This window comes from Nuphar pumila, chromosome 17 (genome assembly GCF_984573655.1).
Source record: "Nuphar pumila chromosome 17, dmNupPumi1.hap1.1, whole genome shotgun sequence".
In the NCBI taxonomy this organism is placed as follows: domain Eukaryota; kingdom Viridiplantae; phylum Streptophyta; class Magnoliopsida; order Nymphaeales; family Nymphaeaceae; genus Nuphar; species Nuphar pumila.
The window spans coordinates 8,235,265-8,262,021 of record NC_143265.1 but is presented as its reverse complement, the minus strand read 5'-3'; the positions used below and the strand labels follow the sequence as shown (position 1 = coordinate 8,262,021).

Here is a 26,757-nt window from a genome sequence, read left to right as displayed (position 1 = left end):
ATCATCTATGATATAAAATATATTTATTAGAGTAATGCTAGGGGAGCACCTACTACCACATACTAGAAATCATGGTTATAGTTTGTATCATATCAGTTAAACCTTGTGGAATTCCTCAACATGGTTTATTTGATATAAATCATGCTTTGGATCATGATTTTTGGACATAAAAGTAGGATTTTTTAAGTCATAAAATTTTGATACACTGAGCCGTTGATTTATTTTTAAAGGTCTTAAAAAGCATACATGTATGCTATAATCACATGATCCAAAACTTGTTTTATACTAAACAATGCTTATAGATCATATCTATAGGGTATGATCAACAAAAAAAAGTCTAAGAAATTTGAAAATCTAAATTTTCTATTAGGTGGGAGTAGGTAGGTACTCCAGGAGCACCTTAGTTAGTTGACTGTCTCCACTCTGCTTAATGTAATCTATCACCTATTTACAGATAGGGGGAAAATCCACACATTGTCAATGCAGCAGTGCTAGAATCATCCATCTCAAGACGGACAGAGATGATAGCAGAGTGGAGAAGAGGCTGCAGTACCATGCAAATCCATCTCGACACAGATGCTTAATCCAACTGCTGCAATAACATTGCATTCAAACATGACAAAAAGAAAGGTCTGAAATCACTGATTTTTTAACAGAATGCTTTCCGAGTGTGCAGACAAGTGCGTAGCAACACTAAGAAAAGATAATGGGCATTCATTAGAAAGGCATCAATGAAGCAAAAAGAATCTAAATGGATGGGGCCTTCTTAGATTTCAGAGCCAGTCTTCCAACAACATTACCATAAGAAATAAGCAAAGACGACTTTGGTGTGAAGTATTCCATTCGAAAACTAGTGGCAGAGACCGGAAAAGAATGCCGCCTTAACAAGCCAATTGCCCCCGGACTAGCCTACAAACCCTTCAGATAGTTAGCTTTTCAACTATCACTTGGACTTCTTCCCTGCCTTTTTCTTTATGACTTCATCAACATACATGATCCCCTTGCCCTTGTATACTTCAGGAGGCTTACAGCTGCGGACAGCAGCAGCAAACTGGGACACCCTCTGTTTATCAATCCCAGTACAGCAAACTATATTGGGCTTAAAACAGAACACACGTACAGCAGGTGGTACTGTCAATTCTACCTCATGACTGTAACCCAATTTGAGATACAGAAGACGGCCTTCTGCTTCGGCCCTTGCCTTGAATCCCACTCCAACGATCTTAAGGAACTTGAAGAATTTGGCGTCCAGCATTGACATATTTTCAAAATTAGATCAAGGCACACTGCTACATGCAAAACTACTAACATGAGAAGGGATAATACCAAAACACAAAAGCAATGGAATAAAGATTAATATCCAACTCAATAGTTAAATCTAATGCAAGAAAAGGCAGTCTCAAGTCAAACTTGCAGAGGCGACTCAACATAGGCAAAATCACTTCCTTGCAACATTGGTTCCTCATCATTTCCATGAATGTGGTCATGCTAATATAAACTTAAGAGCCACTAACCAAAACAGAGTTCTACATATTTTTTTTCTTAACACTTACCAACCAAATACAAGAGTTTCTACAAGAAGGACAAGATTCATATCTTCAAGAGCATCTCAAAACCCTTGGAATAGATCTAGTGAAAACACTGAAAAGGAAAGTTAACTTGCAAACTTTGAATTATGTGATAAAAATGTTTGATCGTCTCAAACTGTTGTCACAAGTAGCATATTTTTCCCATTTGAGAAAGACCTCCGTAAACCATATTAAACCTTGACAGTATATAATTGTTTCCCTAGAAAATTTGGCAATTAATTATAAAAGAAACATGATTCAGTTAACATGGTGGTGAAGTCTGTTTCACATCATGATGGATTTAACCCAATCCATGAAGGCCTATCAAAGACTACCGAGAGCCTGATGACTCCAATGTCCCATCAACTAAAACCAAGCTGAGCATGACTAGTACATGCAGCAATACAGCCAAGCCAAAGTCATGGCCTGGCCAAGTAAATCAAGGCTCAACAAAGTCCATAAACCACCTTATTGATTAGAATATACATCCAGTCAAGAATGAGTTAAGACAAGTTTTGGTCCAAAATAAGTTTTTCTAATAATGGAGCCCGCTACATGAACCACCAGCAGATGTGTTAGAAACATGGAAATCTCCAACTTTGCCCATCCAACAGTGAGAATTATCATACAAATGCAGAATTTTTTATTGTTTCCACATACAAACATCAAGAGAAACCTTTTCCAAAGTTTTTTTTTCCTCACTTAAAATCATGGGGTTTCCTGAGAACTATGTAGTCCAGTCATCTCATATTTAAGATTATTACTCATTGTTATCTCTATATCAACATTTGACAGTGGAGCTCCAAAGAACAAAGCACGTCCAATATCCTCCAGCAAAAATTTAAAACAAAAAGTTCAGATAAGGAGCCATTATTACAATCATCCTGGCACCTTTCATACATGAAGTTGGAATTGAAGTTCTTCCCTCTAGCATAGAAGCCAAAAGTCCCTATACTAGCAATTATACATGGCTAGCAACTAAAAAAACATGAATAAAATAGTGTAACCAAGGGAAAGGTCCTCTCCACCAGATGCAATCAAGCTGCATAAGCATGATTTCCACCAACAGGAAGATCACACTACCAACTTCTCTGCACTATTTAAGTCTTTTCCTATTTGCTATAGTGATGGATGAGCTTACGAGATCAATTCAAGATAATGTGCCGTGGTGTATGTTGTTTGCTGATGATATTGTTTTGATTGATGAGTCTAGAGATGGGGTTAATGCTAAGTTAGAATTATGGAGACAAACATTGGAAGCAAGAGGTTTTAAGCTAAGTAAGAGTAAGACAGAATATATGGCATTTCGGTTTAGTAAGCAACGAAGTAAGATGATTGTTTCAAATATTTGGGATCTATCATTCAAAAGTATGGAGAAATTGAAGGAGATGTAAATCATAGGATAAAGGTTGGGTGGATGAAATGGAAAAGTGCAACTGGAGTGTTGTGCGATCGTAGAATGCCATCGCGGTTGAAAGGAAAGTTTTATAGGATAACTATTAGGCCCGCTTTACTATATGCTACGGAATGTTGGGCTGCCAAGAGACATCATATTCAAAAAATGAGTGTAGCTGAGATGCGTATGCTTAGATGGATGTGTGAAAATACAATAAAATATAAGATTCAGAACGAAGAGATACGTAAGAAGGTAGGCGTTGCACCCATTGAAAATAAGATGAAAGAGACTTGTTTACGGTGGTTTGGACATATTCGGCGAAGGCCTAATGATGCTCCAGTTAGAAGGATGGAGAAATGGGAAAATATATTAGTTAAAAGAGGTCAGGGTAGGCCTAGGAAGACATGGATGGAGATGATAGGAAAGGATATGAATGTTTTGAACCTCACCGAGGACATGGCATTGGATAGAAATGATTGGAGGAGAAGGATTCATGTGGAAGACCCAAAATGATTTTCTTTTTTGGTTCATATCGCCGACCCCAATTGTTTTGGGATGAAGGCGTAGTTGTTGTTGTTGTTGTAATAGATGTTGACAGCATTAAATAATTCACACTGTTGATAGGAAAGATTTCTCCAATCCCTCCAAACTAATTCCAACAAATTATTGTGCTCTAGACATTGCCCACATTCCAGAAATGAGATTTAAAGCCACTAACAGCTCTTGAGCTAGTGAGGTTAGGATTTTTCTCTGTTCAAGCTTAAGATTATAATTTATAAGGATTAAGAACTTCTCACTGAAATCACACATCTGAACAAACATATTTCAATTAAAAAAAGGCCCACAAACTACCCAAAAAAAGTACATAGAAACTACGCTACCACCATAACATCATATTTCCCAACCGCTTCACTTCACAAACCAAAAATTTTGATTATTCACCTTGCACTGTATCCATTCCTATTGGGACAGAAATTGAATCAGCCCAAATCAAAGAAAAAGGAAGACCCAACTCCTCATAAACCACTTCCTTTTCATCACTTAGGGCCTGTTTGGATGCAAATCCAGATATTCAAATGCCTAGTTTTATAAATTTTATATTTTTTAAAAATTCAGGTTTCTTAAATTCTAGAAAAGTGGTGTTTGGGTGCACTTGAAATTCTGGAAAAATATCCAAATTAAAAAATTTCACCTGTTTGCTTATTTTTAGTGAAAATTTTCAAGATCTCTCTCTCTCTCTTTCAATTTTTCTTCGCTGTATATTAAAAAAAAAGAATTGATACTTATGAACAAATGCAATCAAGGAAAGGGACCTTTCCCTAGCTTATTCAGCGGGGGAAAAAATTAAATCAAACTAAGTTAAAAAACGGATTGGCTGGCAATTTAAATTTCCATTGAAGCCGACCCAAAGCTATGAATCATGAACTATGCACAAAATGGTACAAATTTTCCTCATCATATCAATATAGCAGTAATAAAGATCAACAAAAAAAGTCAAGGTAACCTTTTGAAAACCAAGAAATCCAAACCACTCATCGGTTCTAACTGTAAAAATGTTCACTAAGAGACAATCCACATCCAAGCAATAATACTTTATAAAAGATGTGCTCAAATGTACTCAAACAACACTTGAACAAATACGCATACAAGCGTAAAATAATCAAACATGCACAAAGGCATGCGATGAATGCATTAATCAAAAAGAAAATGCTTGAGACTCTCAAGCTTATTTTTACAAAGGGGGAGCACCCCTATAAATACACATCCACACAAGAGGAGCCAACATGGGGGCTCCCAAAGGAGTCGTTGGGAGCCCCTAACGGTCACATTTGTAACCGTTGGGGGGCCCCAACGACTCTATTGGGAGGCCCCCAATGTGGTTCAAAAAATAAATAAATAAAAGATAAAAAAAAAAGTTAAGAAAATAATTAAAGCATAATTCCAAAAGGAATATGCGTAAAAGGAAAAATTACAGAAATACTCCTTCGGGTATTATAATAAAAAAGATATATATATATAGAGAGAGAGAGATATGTATACATACATACATGGTATATATGTATATGTATATGTATCTCTATATATATAAATATATATATATATATGTAATGAAATTTGGAATTACATTTTAACACCCCACCACAAGTTTGCCAAGAAAGAAAGTGAAACCTAGGCGAACAAAGAGCCTTAGTGAAGAAGTCCGCCAACTGATATTCAGACGTCACGTACGGGAGATCAATGACCTTCTTCAAATATTCCTCTCGAACATAGTGACAGTCTATTTCTATATGCTTTGTTCGCTAATGGAAAGTGTGATTCTTGGCAATATAAATTGCACTTTTATTGTCGCAGCATAACTTCGTTGGTTCTTCAATGTGAACTCCCATATCTTCTAGAAGACGCTGAATCCATATAATTTTCATGGTGGTGGACACCATGGCTCTATATTCTACCTCGCTGGAGGACAAAGAGACCTTCGGCTGCTTTTTACATCTCCAGGAAATCAATGATTCTCCTAAGAAAACACAGAAATCAGTGGTGGAGTGACGATTATTAGGGTTACCTCCCAAATCTGAGTCAGTATAAGCAATTAACTTTAATTCAGAAGAAGAAGACAAAAATACTCCCTTATTTACAGTTTCCTTAAGATATATGATGATGCGAAGAACAATACTCATGTGAACCGTTGTGGAAGCATGTTGAAACTGACTGGCAATGTGGATCGCATGTGACAAATCAGGCTGAGTGATGCTAAGATACATCAACGAGCCTACCAATTGTCTGTAAGGAGTGGGGTCGGTCAGAGGAATCCTGTCATCAACCTTCATTTTTGAGCTCACTGTTTCAAGAGTTTTACAAATTTTGTCATCGGAAACTCCTGACCTGTCAATAATCTCACAAGCAAGTTTAGATTGAGATAGAAAATAACCACGTTGAAAGTAAGCAACCTCAATTTCAAGAAAATATGTCAGAAAACCTAAGTCTGACATTTCAAATTTCAAAGTCAAGACGGATTTAATACCCTTGACTCCTTGAACATCATCACATGTAATTAACATATCGTCAACATAGAGTAATAATATCACAATCCCTGCATCAGATTTTCTAATGAATAATGCAGTATCAATATAACAGGAAGAAAAACCATTTTATAACGTTACATTGTTAAATCTATCATACCAGGCTTTCGGAGCATGTTTTAAACCATATAGGGCTTTCCGAAGGCGAAGAATTTTATCTTTAGGAATTTTCATGCCTGGTGGGGCATCCATATAAACTTCTTTATTAAGATCACCATTTAAAAATGTATTTTTTACATCCATTTTTAAAATGTTCCATTTTTTAATAGATGCAATAGTGATAAGACATCTGACTGTAACCATTCGGGCTACGGGAGCAAAGGTTTCTTCATAATCAATGCCATATTTTTTATCATACCCTTTTGCGACTAAGCGAGCTTTATATCTCTCCAGAGATCCATCGCTCTTAGTCTTAACTTTAAATACCCAACGACAATCTATAGTTTTTTTCCAATAGGTAGAGTTTAGAATTCCCATGTCTCAGCTTTCCTAAGAGCTTTGAGTTCATTTTTCATAGCTTCTTGCCATTCTACACATTTTTTGGCTTCCTCGAAGTTTCTTGGTTCAAAGTAAGAATGAATGGCACTAAGACAAGCCTTATATCTGGGTGAAAAAGTGTCAAAAGAAACAAATCGAGTTGGAGGTCTCCTATTTCTTTCAGATCGTCTATGATCATAAGCAGGAATAGACTCATCATATTGCCCAATAGCACTTCTGAAAGTATCTTGATTTTTGTGAGAATAGGTTATTGGGTCATTTGAGATTCTATCTCCTTGAATATTAGGTGAGTTAAATTCTTCAATATCTACTTCATTTTCATCATCATGGTTTGATGATATTTCATAGGGGTGGCAATCGGGTCGGGTCGGCGGGTTGGCGGGTCGTGTTGGTGGGTCAGCATACCTCAACACGAACACGACTCGTTTATTAAATGGGTCGGATGTGGCAAACACGAACATGACCCATTTATTAAACGGGTAACCCAACATGACACGGTTAACCCATTTAATAAACGGGTCTCGATCGGAGATTACGCAGGGCTCTGCATGAGCCTCACAACCGCCTTTGACGCCGGTCCCTCCGTACGCCTCTCATACCGCCCCAACGACCCCTCCAACGCCTTTCGCCTCGTCGTCAAGATCGGCATCGGCCCCTTCGGCTCCCCTGCTGCCTCCCCGCTCTCCATGAGCGCCGAGTTCGACTTCCTCCGCGGCGGCCACGACCCCAAGTTCTTTGTCCGGTTCAACCCCCGGGCCGACAATTTCTCCATCAAGAAGACGGCCAGATCACTGTCGATCGGATTCTCCGATGATCCCGACACCTTCTTTGACCGGAAGACGGGCGAGGGTTTGGAGGTAAACGGCCTCTTGGAGGAGAACGGCGGCGAAGGATCGGCCGATCGTCTCCGGCTAGGGTTCTGCGAGAACGGAGGAGTGGTCGTGGTCGTGGTCGAGCAGCGCGACGGATCGGCGGTGGCATCGGGATCGTTTGTCGGCGTGATCAACGGCCTATTCTCTGGTGTCGAGATCAGCGTGAGGAGCGCCTTTCCTGTGAGGAAGCACGTCGTTGTCAGCTTTGGGTGGGGGATTAGGGTTCCGGCGGGGCTATCATCGATCGGAATCTCGCTCAGGAACCTGCCGGTCTTGGTGATGGGACCCGATTACCATAATAGGATTCGTGTTCGTGTATTTGGCGGGACTCGGGTTGCGGGTTGACGGGTTCGTGTAAACAGGTTGACCCGCCCGCCTAACCCGTTTATTAAACGGGTTGGCGGGTCGGGTCGGGTCAGATTTTGCCACCCCTAATATTTCATCATCACTAGACATATCTGTTAGAAAATGACTTGGAATACATTAGGTTCAATAATGAACCCATACACATGCACATGAAGTGCGAATATACCCATTAAAGGGAACAACATAAGCACATAATGTGCTAACACATAAACCCATAAAAGGGGAAAATGACTTAAGTCATAAGTTGAATATTATTGAAAAAAGAAAGAGAAGGGGTGAAAACCCCATTACAATGGAGCAAGAGCTCCCTCAAGGATTACCAAATACAAAGGGGAGAGCCCCTATATATACACTCTCAAAGGGACCACCTTGGGGCCTCCCAAAGGAGACGTTGGAGAGCCCCCAACGGTTGTGACCGTTGGGGGCTCCCAACATCTCTATTGGGAGGCCCCCAATGTGGTACAAAAAACGAAAATAAAAAAACAAAAAATAAAAGAAATTACAATGCATATTCCAATTGAAATATGCGTAAAATGACAAATTACAGAAATACCCTTGAGGGTATTTTAGGAAGAGAAAATATATATATTTATATACATATATATATACGTACATTTAAGGATTATATTTCAACATATATGTGTACGAGTACACATTTTAACACCCCCACTCAAACTTTGCGGGGAAACGAAAAGGTTGAAAAAGGCACAAGACTCCAAGAAGCTTCGGTAAGGATGCTATTGAAACTTGAAAATGCCTTTCTTCAATTGCCTTCAAATGGTGAACATGTGTCCCGATCCATCTGGGGTACTTCCTTTTATCCTATCTCCAAGATCCTGTAGAATAACAACAAAGAAACAACTAAAACATATTTTTGCACTTTACTCAAATGGAACATTTCTAACAAGATTAATTGAAACCATATCGGATGACACATCCGCAAAACAATGATGCAAAAATATAACTTATGCATAGAAATTTGAAGCACATGATAGGATAATTATTTTAGCATGAAAAGAAAATTTAGAAAACCAAAGTTTCAAAATCATATATCATGTTAAAGAGTGAGCGGAAGCAAATTATGCGGAAATGAATTGCAAGAATGCATAATACATTTAAAAGGTCCAACATTGGACAAACATAACCCCATAATGGGGAATAACACAATGGTCCACTAAGAGACACCACAATAAGCCTACGAAGAGGCATAAGGTACATATGCTTTATTAACGAGCATATGCATATACAATCATGAAATGAATTAACACTTAAAGGAATCATTAATGAACATGCTTCAAACAAACTTTAGTCAAAATGAACACAAGAGTTCAAAAAGTTTTAAATCGATTTAAGAGACAAAATAATGAGTGTTATTTGAGTAGAGAACCTTACACCTTTAGAAAAATCTCACTCAAATGACAAAAAACTCATTTTGCATACAAAAGTGGCCAAAAAAGCCATAAGCACTCAATATAAATGCTAAAATATCAATTTGATTTTTAAAATATGCATATCAAAGATATGATTCACTTGTATCTAAAAGAAATCAAGTGTATAAGCTACTAGATCAAGAATATAAAGCCATTAAATGCCAAAGACACACACAAAGGTGTGCAAAAGAACCTCTTGTCTACATATAATAATACTTGAAATGAGTGCATCTACGACAAGAACAAGAGAATACATGCCAACATGGACCAAAAGTATCTCTTGTCTATGTAAAAATACACTCAAAACCAAGTATGTTCAGCTACTAGAACAAGAGTAATAAGTCAACCATAGGCTAAAACGCAATACATCTCTTGTCTACATAAGATGACACTTAGATAAGGGGCATAAAAGGAGAAGACTTTTGAGGCAATAAAACTTGTAATGACAAACATATAAATAAAACCTTGAAACAATATTCTTCAAAAAGAATACCCATAAGAAAAACATATTTTCAACAAGATACTATAATCGATTCCTTGAGAATAAATGTGTAAACATACACACACCAAGAACACTTAGAACACTTGTGCAAAAACACAAGAACACAAAATCACAAATGTGTAAATGCACTCGTAAGATTCATAAACAATAAAAGGTTGGGCAATAATCCCCAAAACCTATACCTTAAAACATTTAAGGTTTCAAACATCAAATATCCATCACAATTACATATAAATAAGAGCATCCATTAGATCAATGGCCAAAAGAAAAAAAACGAGTGACACACTCATAATTAAAGATCATATAACAAATCATTTTAGAGTCCCAAGGTGCCCATAACTCACCTCAACAACCATCTTTAATATGGCAAGTGGACAATCTAAAATAACATAACATAAGGTGCCCATAACTCACCTCAACAACCATCTCTAATATAACAATAAGGCCATAAGAGGATTGATGCATCATATAACAACTTGTGATGGATAAAATAAGTGCCATAAAAGGCAAAAATACCTTTGCAACAAACATAATAAAGAAATCATCTTGGGATAATCAACACAATCAAGCTTTTAATAAAGGAATCACAAGAACCGTAACGGTTCACACTTGAAATTTTATAGAATTGGGATTAAATCTCATACAACACATTTTAATATTTTTTTATTGTGATGAAATATGCGGAAACGTACAAAGTGCTATAAGCACTTACAATGTTTTATAATGATTAAACAAAAGAGTCAATATCTAAATTCATTATACTTTCACAAAAAGAAATGTGCACAAAAGCTTCATAATGTAAAAATGTCTACGAAGAGACAATACACATGCAAACACAAAAGGTTTTACAAAAGATGTGCATGAAGGCACTCATACAATACTTGAACATATACACACCAAGGTGTAAACAAACATGTACTAAGGCATGTATTTCATAGAAAAGAGGGAATGCATACAAGCGCAAATATTTGAGAAACAAATGCGCACAAAATACAAAAATACACAAAAGTGAGCAAGCATGCACTTTATAAAAAGAGCAATGTTTGAGACTTCAAATTTTAATTATGCAATTATATGCTTGACAAATGCAATTTAAGACAAAATAGACCATATTACGGCCAAGGTAGGCATCTTTAGAGATATAATCAAGAGGTTTTGAAACCTTATGTGAAAAATACAAACCAACAAGTTTATAAAGTTGCATCATTAAAATTAATGAAATCTTTTATACCAAAAGATGCAATAGATACACTATGCATTCTATACAGTGTGAGAAAGTCTTTTAAAAGATCTTTCCTAATGAACACAATGGTTCATACAACCTATTTATCACAAACAATTTTTCAAAGTTCTTTAAATAAACCAAAACCATTGAGAGACTTTTAGGAGTTCATAAATATTTATCATTAACAAGAACTACTTAGGGTTCATAAAAAAGTAAACAACAAAGATTTAGATGTGAGAAATTCTCATACAAGAATTATATCAAAATATTTTTTTTTTGTTTTCATAAAAAATGCACTAAAAATCATACACAAGAGTTTTTAAGCAAAGATCATTAATTTAGCAAGAAATCATATATAAAAAGTTAACTTATAGGTTAATCACGAAATTCTTATGGAAAAATCATAAATCTCACATAATTGAAAACAATTTTGCAAAACATAACTTACTATTATATGTGATGAGGAATCGATAAATATATAAACAAGAATTATATATTTGGACAATAAGCAAGTTTATCAAATTTAAAAGGGGATATTTTAAAATATACGAACACTCGAAAAGGAAATGATTCAACTATCAAAAACACTAAATGTGCAAGAAAAATAGTTTCATAATGCATAATATGTTAAGAAAAAAGATACATACCGAAAACTTCTAAAAAAAGAGAGGAACAATGAATACTTCACCATTTCTTGAGCACCACGCTTTCCGTTGCACCAAGAGACAACCCCATCGTGACCTTGCTCTGATACCATGTTAGAAAATGACTTGGAATACATTAGGTTCAATAATGAACCCATACACATGCACATGAAGTGCGAATATACCCATTAAAGGGAACAACATAAGCACATAATGTGCTAACACATAAACCCACAAAAGGGGAAAATGACTTAAAGTCATAAGTTGAATATTATTGAAGAAAGAAAGAGAAGGGGTGAAAACCCCATTACAATGGAGCAAGAGCTCCCTCAAGGATTACCAAATACAAAGGGGAGAGCCCCTATATATACACTCTCAAAGGGATCACCTTGGGGGCTCCCAAAAGAGACGTTGGAGAGCCCCCAACGGTCACATTTGTGACCGTTGGGGGCTCCCAACGTCTCTATTGGGAGGCTCCCAATGTGGTACGAAAAACGAAAATAAAAAAACAAAAAATAAAAGAAATTACAATGCATATTCCAATTGGAATATGCGTAAAATGACAAATTACAGAAATACCCTTGAGGGTATTTTAGGAAGAGAAAATATATATATTTATATATATAAATAGAGATATGTATACATATATATATAAATATATATACGTACATTTAAAGATTATATTTCAACATATATGTGTACGAGTACATATATTTTAACAATATCATCATTACCAGACAGTAAGTTAAATAAGAAAGAATAATCAACATTTTCGTGGTGAGAAATATTTTTTTCAAAGCCACTCCCATTTTTCAAGAATGTCACATTTCTTAAGACGTATAACTTATCATTTCTAAGATCGTAACATCGAAACCCTTTTTGAGTTTTGGAATATCCAAGAAAGGCGCAAGGAATAGCCTTAGGAGAAAGTTTATCATTCTTATCTGTAAGAATAAAACATTTGCAACCAAAGACTTGTAACCTGTTATAATCAGGTTCCATTTTATATAAAACTTCAAAAGGAGAAGTTTTATCCAAATTCCTAGATGGTAAACGATTTATAAGATACACAGAAGCAAGAGCCGCCTCGGCCCAAAAGTTTTTAGGAATATTTTGGGATATAATAAGTGTTTGAGTGGTTTCAATGATATGCCTTTGTTTTCTTTCGGCCAACCCATTTTGTTGAGGGGTTTTAAGATAAGACCTTTGGTGAAGAATACCACTATCTTCAAGATACTTCTTGAATTCATTGGAGAGATATTCTCCTCTAGAATCACTTCTGAATATCTTAAGATTGCTGTTAAATTGATTCTTAATCATCACATGAAATGATTTAAAACATGAAAAAACTTCATGCTTATGTCTAAGAAAATAAATCCAAGAGTACCTAGAAAAGTCATCCACAAAAATCACATAGTAGAAAAATCCTCCTTTCGAAACAATTGGTGTTGATCCCCAAACATCGGAATGAACGATTTCGAAAGATTTAGAAGTAAACATAGATTTTGTTCAAAAGGCATACTTTTCATTTTTTCAATAATACAATCATTACAAGAGAATGTATTTTTACAAAGATTTTTAGCAAAATGTAAATAAGATAACTTGGTGATGTTAGGATGACAAAGTCTTTTGTGACAAATATTTATATCCTTATGTCTGGCAACATTACAAAAAGAATTTTTTTGAACTTGAAGAGAGTCCATATACTATAAGTCTCCCTTCATAGATCTTTCCCCAATCAATTTCCCGGACCGGCGATCCTGTATTAAACATTTATCAGAAGAAAATTTAATATCGCATCCATGGTCCAAGAGTTGAGAAACAGAGAGAAGGTTCAAGTTTAATTTAGGTATAAATCTAATTTTTGGAATACAAAAATCTTGAGTTTCAAAATTACCTATGGCTTTAAAGTCCCATCCGCAGTAGAAACAAAAGATGGGAAAATATTTTTCGAATAATCGGAAAGAGAATACATGTTTGGGGACATATGAAAAGACGCACCCGAATCCAAAAGCCAAGAAACTTTACCTGGAGGGAAAACGGTAGACACGACGGCACCGGAGGTGGCTCCCTTGAGGAGAGGTTGGAGAGCTTCCGCTATTTGATTTAGTGAAAGAGATCCATTTGAAGACGTCTCCTCCATTTGCGGTATACCAATGGTCGTCATGGCTAGAAGTTTCTTCCACTTAGGGCATATGGGTTTGATATGCCCCGGTTCTTTACAAAAATGGCAAATAATCCCCATTTGGGATGGGGAGGTGAAATATGATTGTACAAATATTTGTGCATTAAGCACTTGATCGCCTTCTCTCGAAAAAGGGCCTATCAATTGTGGGGCCCAAGGCCTTATAGAGGGCAATCAGGTGCTTAATACACAAATATTTGTGCAATCATATTGCATCCGACTAGGTTTTCAGGGCAGGATAATTAAGACCAACGAGAGGGCGGTTGGTGGGGGGTCGAGGGCTTAGCTTGTCTGGAAAGAGCAGTTAGTGCAAGTCACTTTGTATTGAGAAGTTGCAAGTTCAAACCCCAGATGGTATAGTTGTATAACTAGTAGGGGGTCTAACTAGCCCCAACTTTCTCTTACTAAAGAAAAAAAAGAGTATGCTACTTGTATACTACTATATCCCCATGTCCACTTTGAGAAAAAGAAAAATATAACATTAGAAAATTGAAGAAGACTGACACTTGAGATAAATAACAATAAAAGAAGATAAAAAAATAAAGCTTCTACTTCCCTAGCATACTAGAAAAGATCAGGGGCAAAGGTGCAATATGATTGCACAAATATTTGTGCATTAAGCACCTGACCACCCTCCATCTTGGTGACAGGACCTGTCAGATGTGGGACCCAAGACCTGATAGAGGACGAAGGAGTGCCTAATGCACAAAATTTTGTGCAATCATATTGCACTAGATCTTACTCCTCGCAAACCACTAGGTGGTTTAGAGCAAAAAGAGCTAATGATAGGAGTTTTTTTCGAAGAAGAAAGAACAGGGTTACTTAATGGGCCTACCGGAGCAAGTTAAATCCTGGGTGGGGTCATGACACCTAGGGGTGCACAACGAGTCAGGTTAGCCCGAGCTCGGCTCCTGCTCAGCTGGGTCTAAGCCCGACTCGTGTGCACCCATATCACTATATGAGTCGAGCCTGTACATAAGATACAGGTTTCGGTTTTACAAACAAGCCGAGTTTGGTAAATCGTCTTGGATCGTTTAAGCTCGAGCTTGGTTGAGCTCGCTCAAGCTCGAGCTTGGTTGAGCTCGCTCAAGCTCGAGCTCGTCCAAATCAGTTGGACCCGGTTATATCCAGGTCCAGTAAAACCTATTACTGCTGAGCAGTTGATCTCATAATGATCAACGGTTCAGAGTTAATTACTGTTAGGGTTAGTAATTTACCTTTTCCAAGTTTTCGTATTCGGCTATTCCTCCCCTTCTCCTCTCTCGGCTCTTCGTCCTCCCCTTGCCAGTTCCCTCGTGTGCTCAGGTTCTCTAGCTCACACACACTCTCTCTTCAGTATCACTGAATCAGAGTCGCAGAGGGTAAGGGGAAGGGTTTCAGTGCTCTCTCTCTCCCATCTTTCCCATTTTTGTGTTAGTTTATTTGATTTTTATGTTGACTTTTCAATTTTTTTTCTTTCAATTTTGTGTTTCAGATTCACTGAATCAATCGCAGAAGGTTAGGGAGGGTTTTGGTTTCGCTAAAGCAAAGCATCAGCCATCAGGTCTCTCTCATTTTTGTTTTGGGTTATGTTTTTCTCTGTGTCATTGTGTTGATCTTCCTCCATCGCATTGTTGAGCATGACAACTGATAGGTTGTTACTCCATCTCGACTCGTTACAGACATAACGAGTTTTGGCTCGAGCTCAGCTATCACGCATAGTGTTTTACAATTTATACACTCGTCAATGAAGAATGGCTACATCTCAAGAGCCTCAATGTCTTTCTTTCCTAAAAAGACGATGCTATCGCAGTTTCACCTTTGTTGTTGCGTTAGATTTTGTAATACTCATTTTAAGAAAACATGTTGCAAATATGTGCTAGAGTAATTGATTTGTTTCCATATCCAATAGTTTCCCTTTATAGTTCCCTATCATTTAACTTATGTCATGCTTTACTTAGGTTATATTATGTTTTTGATATAACTACATTGTAATCCTCTGTTTTTCCTTTTGTCTAGAGTTATGATCATTCCCTTATTTAGATTTCATGACACCTATTATCCAATTAAATAGCAAGAAAGGTCAGAGGTTTTGATTTCTTTCTATATCCAAAATATCCTTTTTCACTCCCTCTCCTCAACTCTTTGTTAGATTTCGTGAACAAGCCAAATGAACAGAGTTTGTGGTTTTCCTAAGTTCTTCGCTAGATTCCCTGAACAAATGAAATGAACGGAGCTTGTAGTGTTCAAGTGTTGGGGAGAAACCAAGAGTAGCGGAAACAAGCCAAAGCACTTCCCTTAGGGATGTCAGTGAGTCGGATGTAACCCAATAGCCGTCCTGAATCCGATTAGTCATATTCAGTAGCCAATTCTAGGCCCGATTAAACTTCAGTTTTGGATTTGGAATTAATATTGCATTGAAATCCAAGTCCGATTAAAACATAAATGTGATCAAGTGTAAATATTGGGTTTTAGACTATTCAGATCCGGGTTTAGTTTATCTTTTTCCATCCGACTCTGAATCTTAATATGATTAAGTAGGATTGGTAATTCCTATATCTCACTTGAATCCGACACATTGACATCCGTAACTTCCTTTCTATGTGAACCACTTAGGAAACTTCAAACACTTGGTATGCACAAATATATAAACCCCAACTACACCAAATAATGTGCAACCTCCTCTGCCAAAACAACCATATAATACAATAACAATAAAAAAACACTAAAGAAATCAAAACCAAAGAGAATAACACATCAATCTAATTGAAAAACTCTCCAAAAGAAGAGAAAAAACCATGGGACTGTCACAACAAATGCACTATGTGAAATTTGGTTATAATGCTTTCTTTTCAAGCTCACAAGATTGGGCATACAAATTTTTGCTTACAAGAATCCTATTTTGTGTTCAATTAGTGGTAGAAAAAACATTAAGTCACTTTATCTTTTATTATGAAGAAGAACCTCACACTCTCATGTCTCTCACAACATGTCTATCTTTAAGAATAGAGGACTGAAAGACTAGTATTAACAACCACTTAAAATATGAGCAAAAATGTAACGCGCCGGATTTTTGAACCCTTTTATTATGGTATTTATTTAATAAATATGAGCCTTTGCTTTGGGATTGGTGTTTTATTCGTGATGAATATTGATTCATCATGAAAATTGGATCTTAAAATGGTAAAAATTGGGTTTGGGTTGGAGCAATTTGGATCTAGGGGCATAACAATCATTTTTTTAGGAAGATTAAGGTTGGTTTGGGGAAGGGGCATGACCTAAATTTCTAATAAAAGGTAGGGATTTGTTAAAAGACTTTGTTTTATTTGGAAATGGCATGACATAATTTATATTGTAGCCAAAGGCATTTTTGGCATGAAAGGGTTTTGGATAGCAATGAGTTTGCTTTTAGGGGCATTTTTTGTTACAATACATGCGTGAAGGTTTTGTCACTTCAACTCCCATGTCAGCAATCATTTGAGCCAAACTACCTCTATTATCGTGGTGGCCATGATGCAATATTCAAATTCGGTAGACGAAAGAAAGACCTTCTGTTTTTTGTATCGTCACGAAATCAAAGATTCACCTAAAAAAACATAAAAACCAGTGGTTGAGTGTTTGTTATTGGGATAGTCTCCCCAATCAGCATCAGTATAAGCAATTAAATCTAATGAAGAGCAGACAAGAAGAGGCCTCGTAAAAAGGAAGACTTAATGTATCTAACAATATGCAAAACTATTTTCATGTGAACAGAAGTGGGAACTCTAACGTCCATCAAAAATCCAACATTTTTAAAACTTTCTCAAACCCAAAATTTTGAACTTTTTATTTATTATAAAATTTTGCATGATTCTCAAAAGTAATATGCCAACAAGTTCACCTATGACCACATTCCAACCGCTCTGAATATTAGACGGCCCACCTGGGCGCAAGCACGAGTGTATATTAGCCTCCCAATATCAGATCCAGTACGGAATCATCCATAAATACAACTCGATTTGGGTCATTACTTTAAGGATCCTTATACATGAAAAAAAATGCGAAAAAACGAAATTTATTTAAGGTTTAAGACAATTGAGGAGTTACGTAAAAATTTAAAGTTTCCAAACCACAAGTATAACAAATGCGAAAATAAAAAGACAGAGCTCAGAATTCTTTTCATTCCAAAATATTACAATTCTTAAAACTTAAAGATCCAAACATAAAAGGTTAAATATTTACAAATTTATAATCATCCAAAATTTGTCTGGGTCCTCTAGAAATCGTAATAAGAGTGGAGTCTTCAGACATGCAGCAATCCGTACTTCGCTTTAGTCCTCCACAAGGTTATTTGTAATATTGTAGGGCATCAACCACTTGCCCGTAGAAAACCCAAAACTAAACTTGGAGAATATAAATCAAGTTGTAAATGTCCAATCAAAGTGTGATTCCCATTATTTTAAAAATGAGAATCAAGGAAATCTACATCAAAACATGCACATGATATTCAATCACATTTATCATCGTTCATTCCATAACATTCATAATTGTGTAAGTTGTAAGCATGAAATTCAAATTCATATTCATTTTCATTCATGGCATTCAAGATTATAATCATTCATATCCATGACAAGTGTTCGCATAAATGAATGAGAATTCAAAATTCATATCATGCTTCGAAGTAAAGTAAAATGCAACAGTCCATAAAAACGTAAACATTCACTTTCTTTACCCTCAAAAGAAGTATGCTCATGTTCAACTCAAGACTAAGACATCATTATTTAAATTATAAATTCACATGTCATTTCTTATGCACTTTGTATTCAGATATATAAATAAAACAGGCTCTAATTCGATATTTCCCGTGTGTCTCATACACAAGCACCTAACGTGCAACTACCAAGCTCCTGGCTTGTATCAACAGGTCAATCTCATAACCAACATAGTCATGTCATGTAACAACTCATATGCAATAATCATGCAAACCTTTGTAGTCGCTACATGTTCACATCTATATGTTTATGAATATGATAGCAGTGATTATAAAAATCTAATTCATTGTTTCTCTTGTTTACCCATCTAGTACAAAAGAGGGTATAGATATCTAGAAATAACTATAGAAGTATTTATTATTTTATATATTTTATTTACCCTCGTATAGCTTAATTGGTTCTTTCCTAGGTGATTTAACCCTGCAATGCAGCGGTTAGGAGAAGGGACCCATGATCCCAGATATTGACCTATGTCAAATCAAAATCGCCGACGAAAAATCAAGCATGCATCCTAACTTTATAGAGTTGTGGTATTACCACTTAAAACTCGTTGGTAGACATGTCCCCTAACCTTCGTGGAAAAGGGACAATAAGTGCCTTTAGACCTTGAAAACTCAACATGTCCCATGAGGCTTGTACTACCCTTCCCTCTCCCAGGAGGACAAGAAATTGGGACGAACCCAGTCATTTCAGATAGCCCGACTTCACGAGCGCCTCAAACAGACCCATGGCCCAAGGTTATCTTGATTATTAAGTCATAGGTCAACAGTCAAGTATCATTATCTCACAGGATAACCCCCGATGCCCTCATGCATGATATCAACAGTTCATGCCCTCTTACATGGCTAAAATAGTTTATGTCATATGTGTGACTTAATCTTACATGTTCTCATGTATATTCATAACATAATCATTTTCACTTTCATGTATGATCCTATCATGTCATGATTTATTCTACACATGTTCTCATACATGATTCATTTCTAACATACTTTCATGTATGATTCAAATTCAACACGCTTTATGCATGATTCTCCTATATGTGTTACCATGCATCAACATGAACATATCATAGATGATTCAATTTTTCATGCATAATACATGTCACATCGTAATTAACACACAAATATGATATGCACTAACACGCATTCGCGCGCATGAGACATTCATTCCAAGATGTGAACTCATGATACATGTTTCACATACATGATATGCTTCACTTAATTATTAATTCACACAAGCATTCAATACAATCATGTAAAACACATCAATTTATGCAATCATATATTTCACACAATGCATGCTCAAACATGTACCTGCAGCAAACACGCTCCATGTCCCACTATCTAAAATCATGATGAACATGATCTTCGAACTATAAAAATAAGATCACTTCTATTCTCATGCATTCAAATCATGATCTCCGAACTACAATCACAACAGTCCTAAATATCCACAACTAAATAAGTGTGTGAGCAAAAAAGTGTCGCATACAATAAAATAAATATAGTGTTTGATGTATTTGCACCACCTACTTACCACGTGTATTCACCCGATTTGCATTCTTATGTATTGCATTTATTGTGCATGGCATTTTTTTCGTCACAAGCGAGACTTAGCAATAAATATCATATTTCCTCTTTTTTTCTGTACCTACAAATCAATTAACACAGTGCAATATATTTACCTCTAAGCATTATCTACTATTACAACTAAACTACAAATTTAATCTAAATATATTTTAATTGCGAAAATAAACTTAGCTACGCAATAATTCAAACTCAACATAGTACTGGAATACATTAGATTGATATTAAACAACAAGAATTTATATTCTACGAATTTAGTTTAGGGATCCTACCTTTACGATGCGATAAAAAGTAGCGAAACTCAAAAACTAAGAAGTCCCACGAAAAACTGCAACCAGTTTGCCGCGCAGGCGAAACACCAAACACTTGGTGCGCGACATGCAATACCAAGCAAAAAACACCAGAACGGGTCAGCTAGTGATCCTCTAAGAGAGAGATAGAGAGAGAGTGCTACATTACTGCACACATAACAACAAACTTATTGAAATTCGCTCTCGCATATGAGCGACAAAATTTACAACGTAAATCGGTCAGCCGATTGGCGAAAACCATGAAACCACCAACTAACAAGTCCAAAACAAGATTAGACAGCTGAGTGGAGCATCTCCATAGGTTTGCACACTATCCAAAACATCGCCCCAACAATGGCACAAAAATTGAGGCACTTGATTTCAAGAGAAAAATTACATTCTCTTGGAAAACAAGTCCAAAACAGGAAAAACACATAGAGGAATGTTAGCAAAGCGAAGGGTACCCTTGCTGTCATGCGACAACAGCCCTGCACCATTCCCAATGCTGGGAATAGGGCATGCAAAACAAAGCAATGATAAAAATAGAAATCTGCTAGAATTATACGTAAACAATGAATAATCAGCTATTGAAAATGATGCACATATGTACCTCAGCCCACTATTAAGCGTGAAAAAAAATAATCCCTATCTGCTGGGCATGGATCCCTATGCAGGGGAAGAAGCAAACATTAAAGAAAAACCTTAGTTAGGGTCATACGGCTGAGGCAAAAACACCCTATGACTTCAACAGAAGAAAGAAAACTCAGTAATACTAAAAAAAAGGAATCGACAAATGAACAATGACAGACACATTTGGGCCAACCACATACATTGCCTAAAGGCAAGTCACCTAAGAACAAGATTATATCAAACTCTCCTCATTGCCAGAACAATTTGATGCGCTAAAAGATATCAAACTAAAACAAAAATAGATCAAAGCATATCAAACAACACCAATAAACAAGACTTTTTATTTGCTTGAAAGATACAGAAAACTCGTTTAAAATACGATTCTGCTCCCAGTTCGGTACATAGTGCAGAGCTCCAAAAACTCCTCAAATTGCAGTTCATCGTTCAGAGAGAAACTCAGCAAACCCCAAATGAACCATCCAACAGAAAAATCCAAATCACCAAACAGCTACAAATCATACTACCATTCTACCAATGGCCAATAAAAAAATCAAAACCAGGAAAATCGTATCCCAATTTCTACCAATTCTTTCCATTGCACAGCAACTACGAACATCCCACGACAATTAAAGCTTCCCCAATCGAATTAAAGAAACAAAGCATGGTTCGATATCTCATTTAAGGGAGCTAAAGGGGAGGTACCAAACCTCAGGTGAATGGCGTCGTCGGGGTCGTAATCAGGTCGGACTCCGGTGGAGAGAAAAGAAGGGCAGCGTCTGGTGACCGTGTGGCTCCCGGCGTGAAAGGTGGATGACAGGCGATGGCTGGCGTTGGAACAGGGTCTCACCACCACCGGCGACACAAACTGGGAGTTGCAGAGAGAGGGAGGGGACGAGAGGAGACGGCTCAGGGGGGTCGTGATGTACGGTGCCGCCGGCTGGTGTGGAATGAGAGAACGAAAGAGGGAGGAGGGTTGGGGTTTTCGGCTGAATGAGAAAGGAGGAGAAGCCAAGGACAAGAGGGAGCTCTGCGAAAGAGAACAGCGAATGAAACGTTTTCGTTACAGACTGAGGGTTTACACTTTTTTTTTTTTGTTGCGTGAATGGTGTTGGGTCCGGATCGCGCTTGGTTTGGGTCCGGTTCCCACACTACCACACTGAAACAAAAACCTAATAAGATTTAATTAATTGTGCTTTAATTTATTTTTCTTTTAAAATTTACAAAGTTAAAATATATATTCCAATGAATATTTAATTTTAAGAAAAAGTAGTGCTTATTATGAAACTAGGTCGACCCATTGGGTCCGAACCTACTTGAACACTGAATCCATACAAAAATTCATAATTTTTCTAAAATTTATTTTATTAATTTTTTTCTTATTAACACCAAAACAATTGTACTAATTCTAAATAGTTCATAGTTTTGGTACTTTCTATAATCATGATTTGTTAATGGAAATTCTTTTCTTGTAAATTGTTTTATAACCAAAATACCCTTCATTAGAAATTCTTTAGAAAATCACAAAAATGCATCTAATTAAGTTTAAAACACATTGAAAATACCTATATGAGATTGTCTCCCTAAAGCAATTAGTTTTCATGATTTTTTTATATTTTGTTTCTATTATAAATCTGAATATATATATATATATAGAGAGAGAGAGAGAGGTAGGTGTCTGAGGCTTTTGTGACTACGGCATGCCTACTGCCAGTGGATAGGGATTTTCAAGTTTTTTTTTTCAAAAATAGCTTGGATCATGTTTTTTTAGGGAAAAAATATTTTTAAGCATTCAATATTTTTTAAAATTGTAGATCATTGATTTTTGAATCTTATAAAAAACTAACTTGGTGTTGCAATCGAATGATCCAAACGTCGATTGCCATAAAATCAAGCATGTAAATCACATCTGTATGGTGAGATTTTAAAAAAATAGAAACAATCTTTCCAAAGCTTGGTAGGCACAAAAAGCGTCAAGCACCTATCCATGTATGTAACTGTATAAACTTTTATCAGAAGGTTGTGTATGGATTCTTAAACACGCTTACAGGCCCACCTTGAGACTTCCATGCATCAATATTGAATGCATTCCTTCTCAAAGAGGTGGCATCGAATGGTGGGCCTGAGCTGCCTCATGGATAGGGATGCCAATGAATTGGATTTTATCCGGTATCCAACAAAATTTGGTTCTGATTAGTTGAAATTGGTATGTTAAAATTGTATCCAATTATAATTGGATGCAAATATGGTTCTAATTTTTTGCTACTGAATTCAACAAATATCCACATTTGATGGATATCCAAATCCGTTTACATGTAAAAAAAGTGGATTTGGTTTGAGCTTTTCACCATCCAAATCTGAATTTGAATCCATTTAGCCAACAACCAATTAGTCGAATATGGTATTGACAACATTCGATCTGAATCTCCCAACCCCTGATCACAAATCTCGTTATCTAGATTTCTTCTACTGGGAATTATCTTGAAATAGATTGAAATTTCTTGAGAAAATATCAAAAACAAAAATTTCAAATCAAATAAGCCAGATATTGTTTAAATTTCAGTAAATTCATAGACATTATTGTTAAAAAAACAAAGCATCACCATTCGAGATTATCTCAATTTACATGGCATCACACATCAAAGATCTTGTCCACACACACTACAACAAAATGGTTTGGCCGAGCAAAAACACCAACACATTATATAAATTACTATGACTTTATTAATAGCAAATCAAATTCCAAAAAAATTTTGGGCGAAAGCGGCCTTGCCTACTACCTATCTCACTAGTTGAATGTCATCTTCTTTAAAAAATATAACTTCAAATAAAAAAAACTTGTTAATTTATCTTCTAGTTTCTTTAGATTGGGATTTTTTTATGCAAAAGTTTTGTTTTCACCAACAAAAATGATAAACTCTCCCCCTGTGTCATTCCTTGAGCTTTCTTAAGTTATGCTAATAATAAAAAAGGCTATATATATTTTGATTTTGAAAATAGAAAATTGTATGTATCAAGAAATATATCCTTCTGAAAAGAAGAATTTTTGTTCATTTTAAAAAGACCAAGGAAGTAACCAAATATTATTTTTTATATATTCGACTTCAAAATCTGATAGATGTGACTATGAATATGACTTAGATGATGGTCAAGGTATTATTGATTCTAAACATAATGTTATTAATGAAGAGCAAACTCATAGGGACACTAGTTTACAATACTCAAGACGTAGAGAATCCAAACTTCCATGTGCATTGAAAAAATATTTCAAAGGACAAACTAGAAGGTCATCCAAAGTCTCTAAACCTCCAGGTAAATTCGTATCCTACGAATCTTTTTCACCCATATATAAGACATTTATTGTATTAATACACTCATATATAAAACCTTCATCGTATACTCAAGTTAAAAACCATACATAATAGGTAAAAGCCATAAACGCAGAATTAAAAGCATTAAAAAGGGCTAACACTTGGACCATTCAAGATATTCCACAAGAAAAGAAACCTATAGGTTGTAGATGAGTTTATAAAATTAAAATCAAGAGTGACAAAACTCTTGAAAGATATAAAGCTAGATTAGTTGTCAAAGGGTATTACAAAGAATAACGATTACTAAAAAACTTTTTCTCCAGTTGCCTGAATGACCACAGTCAGGACACTCATAGCCTTATCTTACATTAGAGAATGGCTCATACTTCAAATGAATGTCAAAAATATATTTTTTCAATGCAAACCTAATTAAAGAGATTTATATGAAAACACCACCTAGTATAAGTATTCCTAAGGGTAAGGCTCTTTATGGTCTTAAAGACACACCAAAAGCCTGATATGACAAGTTTAGTCATGTTATGCTTGATATTGGATTTAGAACTTGCCTGACTAACATTGCTCTGTTTATTAAGATTTTTTATGCATGAATTATTATTCTTCTTCTTTATGTAGAAGACATTATTATCACTGGAGGAGACAATGAAAAAATTAAAAAGCTCCTTAAAATTCACTTTGAAATTACTGATTTAGATTTATTAAGATATTTTTTAGGAATTGAAGTTGCTTATACCACTCAAGATATTTATTATCACAATATAAGTTTGTTTTCAGGTATAGAATTACAAATGATAAGAGAATAGATACTCCATAAATTGTCAATACCATAATAAAAAATGATGATTTAGAACCTCTTGATGCTCTATTTCTTACAAACAGCTTATTAGAGCACTTTTCTATCTTAACATTACTAAACCTGATATAACACACGTTGAAAAACCCAATCAATTTCAACATGTTCAAACTTCTGTTCACATGAAAACAGTTTTGTGTATTGTTAGATACATTAAGTCCTCATTTTCACGAGGCCTCCTCTTGTTTGCTTCATCTTCATTAGATTTAACTGCTTATATTGATGCTAACCATAGAGGTGTTCCCAATAACAAGCACTCAACCACTAGTTTTTGTATTTTCTTAAACGAATCTTTGATTTTGTGGTGGTGCAAAAAGCAACAGAAAGTCCTTTCTTCCACCAAAACTGAATATTGCATCATGGTCACCACGACAATAGAGGTAGTTTAGCTCAACCGACAGTTGGCTAACATGAGAGTTGAAGTGACAAAAGCTTAACGCATGTACTGTGACAACTACAGTGCGATATATATTGTCAGCAACTGAACATTTTATGAACACACCAAACATATTGAAATGGATTGGCATTATATAAGACAGGGGTATCTACACGAAACCATTGATTTGTCATACGTTATATTATAATATCAATTAGCAGATTTCTTCACTAAACCTCTCGCTGCTGCTAGATATCATTTCCTCTTAAACAAACTTCCGCTCATTGTGCCGTATGTTTATGGGAGAGTGTTAAAAATATAAATGTAATTATATATAGTATAATATATGTAATATTTATATTATATATATTTTTAATTATTTTTCTTTTTTTAAAATTGGTTATTGAACATGAATAATCAGATTCAGGTTTAGGACGGCTATTGGGTTACATCCCACTCGTTGACATCCCTAAGGGAAGTGTTTTGGCTTGTTTTCGCTACTCTTGGTTTCTCCCCAACACTTGAACATCACAAGCTTCGTTCATTTAATTTGTTTAGAGAATCTAGAGAAGAACTTAAGAAAATCACAAACTTTGTTCATTTAGCTTGTTCACAAAATCTAACAAAGAGTTGAGGAGAGGGAGTGAAAAAAGATATTTTGAATATAAAAATAAATCAAAACCTCTGACCTTTCTTGCTATTTAACTGGATAACATGTGTCATGAAATCTAAATAAGGGAATTATCATAACTCTAGACAAATACAAAAAAATATAAAGGTTTAAAACATAGTTATGTCAAAAATATCATAAAACCTAAGTAAAGCAGGACATGGTTAAATGATAGGGAACTATAAAGGGGAACTATTGGATATGTAAACAAATCAAATACTCTAGCACATATTTGCAATATGTTTCCTTAAAATGAGTTTTACAAAATCTAACGCAACAACCAAGGTGAAACTGTGATATCATCATGTTTTTAGGAAAGAAAGACACTGAGGCTCTTGAGATGTAGCCATTATTCATTGTCAAGTGTATAAATTGCTAAAACATTATGCGTGACAGCTGAGCCTAAGCCAAATTTGAGTAAATCGGCTCATTATGCTTGTAATAAGCAGAGATGGAGTATCGGGCTCAACAGTGAGATGGAGGAAGATCAACACAGCGACACAGAGAAAAACAGACCCCCCCAAAAA

The 26,757-nt window shown here is 35.7% G+C and overlaps 2 protein-coding genes across 4 annotated transcripts; one reads left to right on the top strand and one right to left on the bottom strand.

The window, feature by feature from the left end:
- Positions 1–668: 668 nt before the first annotated feature.
- LOC149811546 (large ribosomal subunit protein uL6m-like) lies at positions 669–22,013 on the bottom strand. Of its 3 annotated transcripts, XM_089993596.1 has the most exons (3): positions 21,713–22,013; positions 20,358–20,450; positions 669–1,286 (listed from the first exon to the last, which is right to left on the bottom strand). In XM_089993596.1, exon 3 carries the CDS (start codon positions 1,259–1,261, stop codon positions 944–946), a length of 318 nt encoding a protein of 105 aa, XP_089849722.1. In that variant the 5' UTR covers positions 1,262–1,286; positions 20,358–20,450; positions 21,713–22,013; the 3' UTR covers positions 669–943. The 3 variants fall into 3 exon arrangements, with proteins under 3 accessions (XP_089849722.1, XP_089849723.1, XP_089849721.1); XM_089993597.1 differs by lacking the exon at positions 20,358–20,450 and having other exon boundaries at positions 669–1,289; XM_089993595.1 differs by lacking the exon at positions 20,358–20,450.
- Positions 7,091–7,759, top strand: LOC149811547 (uncharacterized). The gene has a single exon (XM_089992874.1). The coding sequence runs from the start codon at positions 7,091–7,093 to the stop codon at positions 7,757–7,759; it is 669 nt and encodes a 222-aa protein (XP_089849000.1).
- Positions 22,014–26,757: the final 4,744 nt, after the last annotated feature.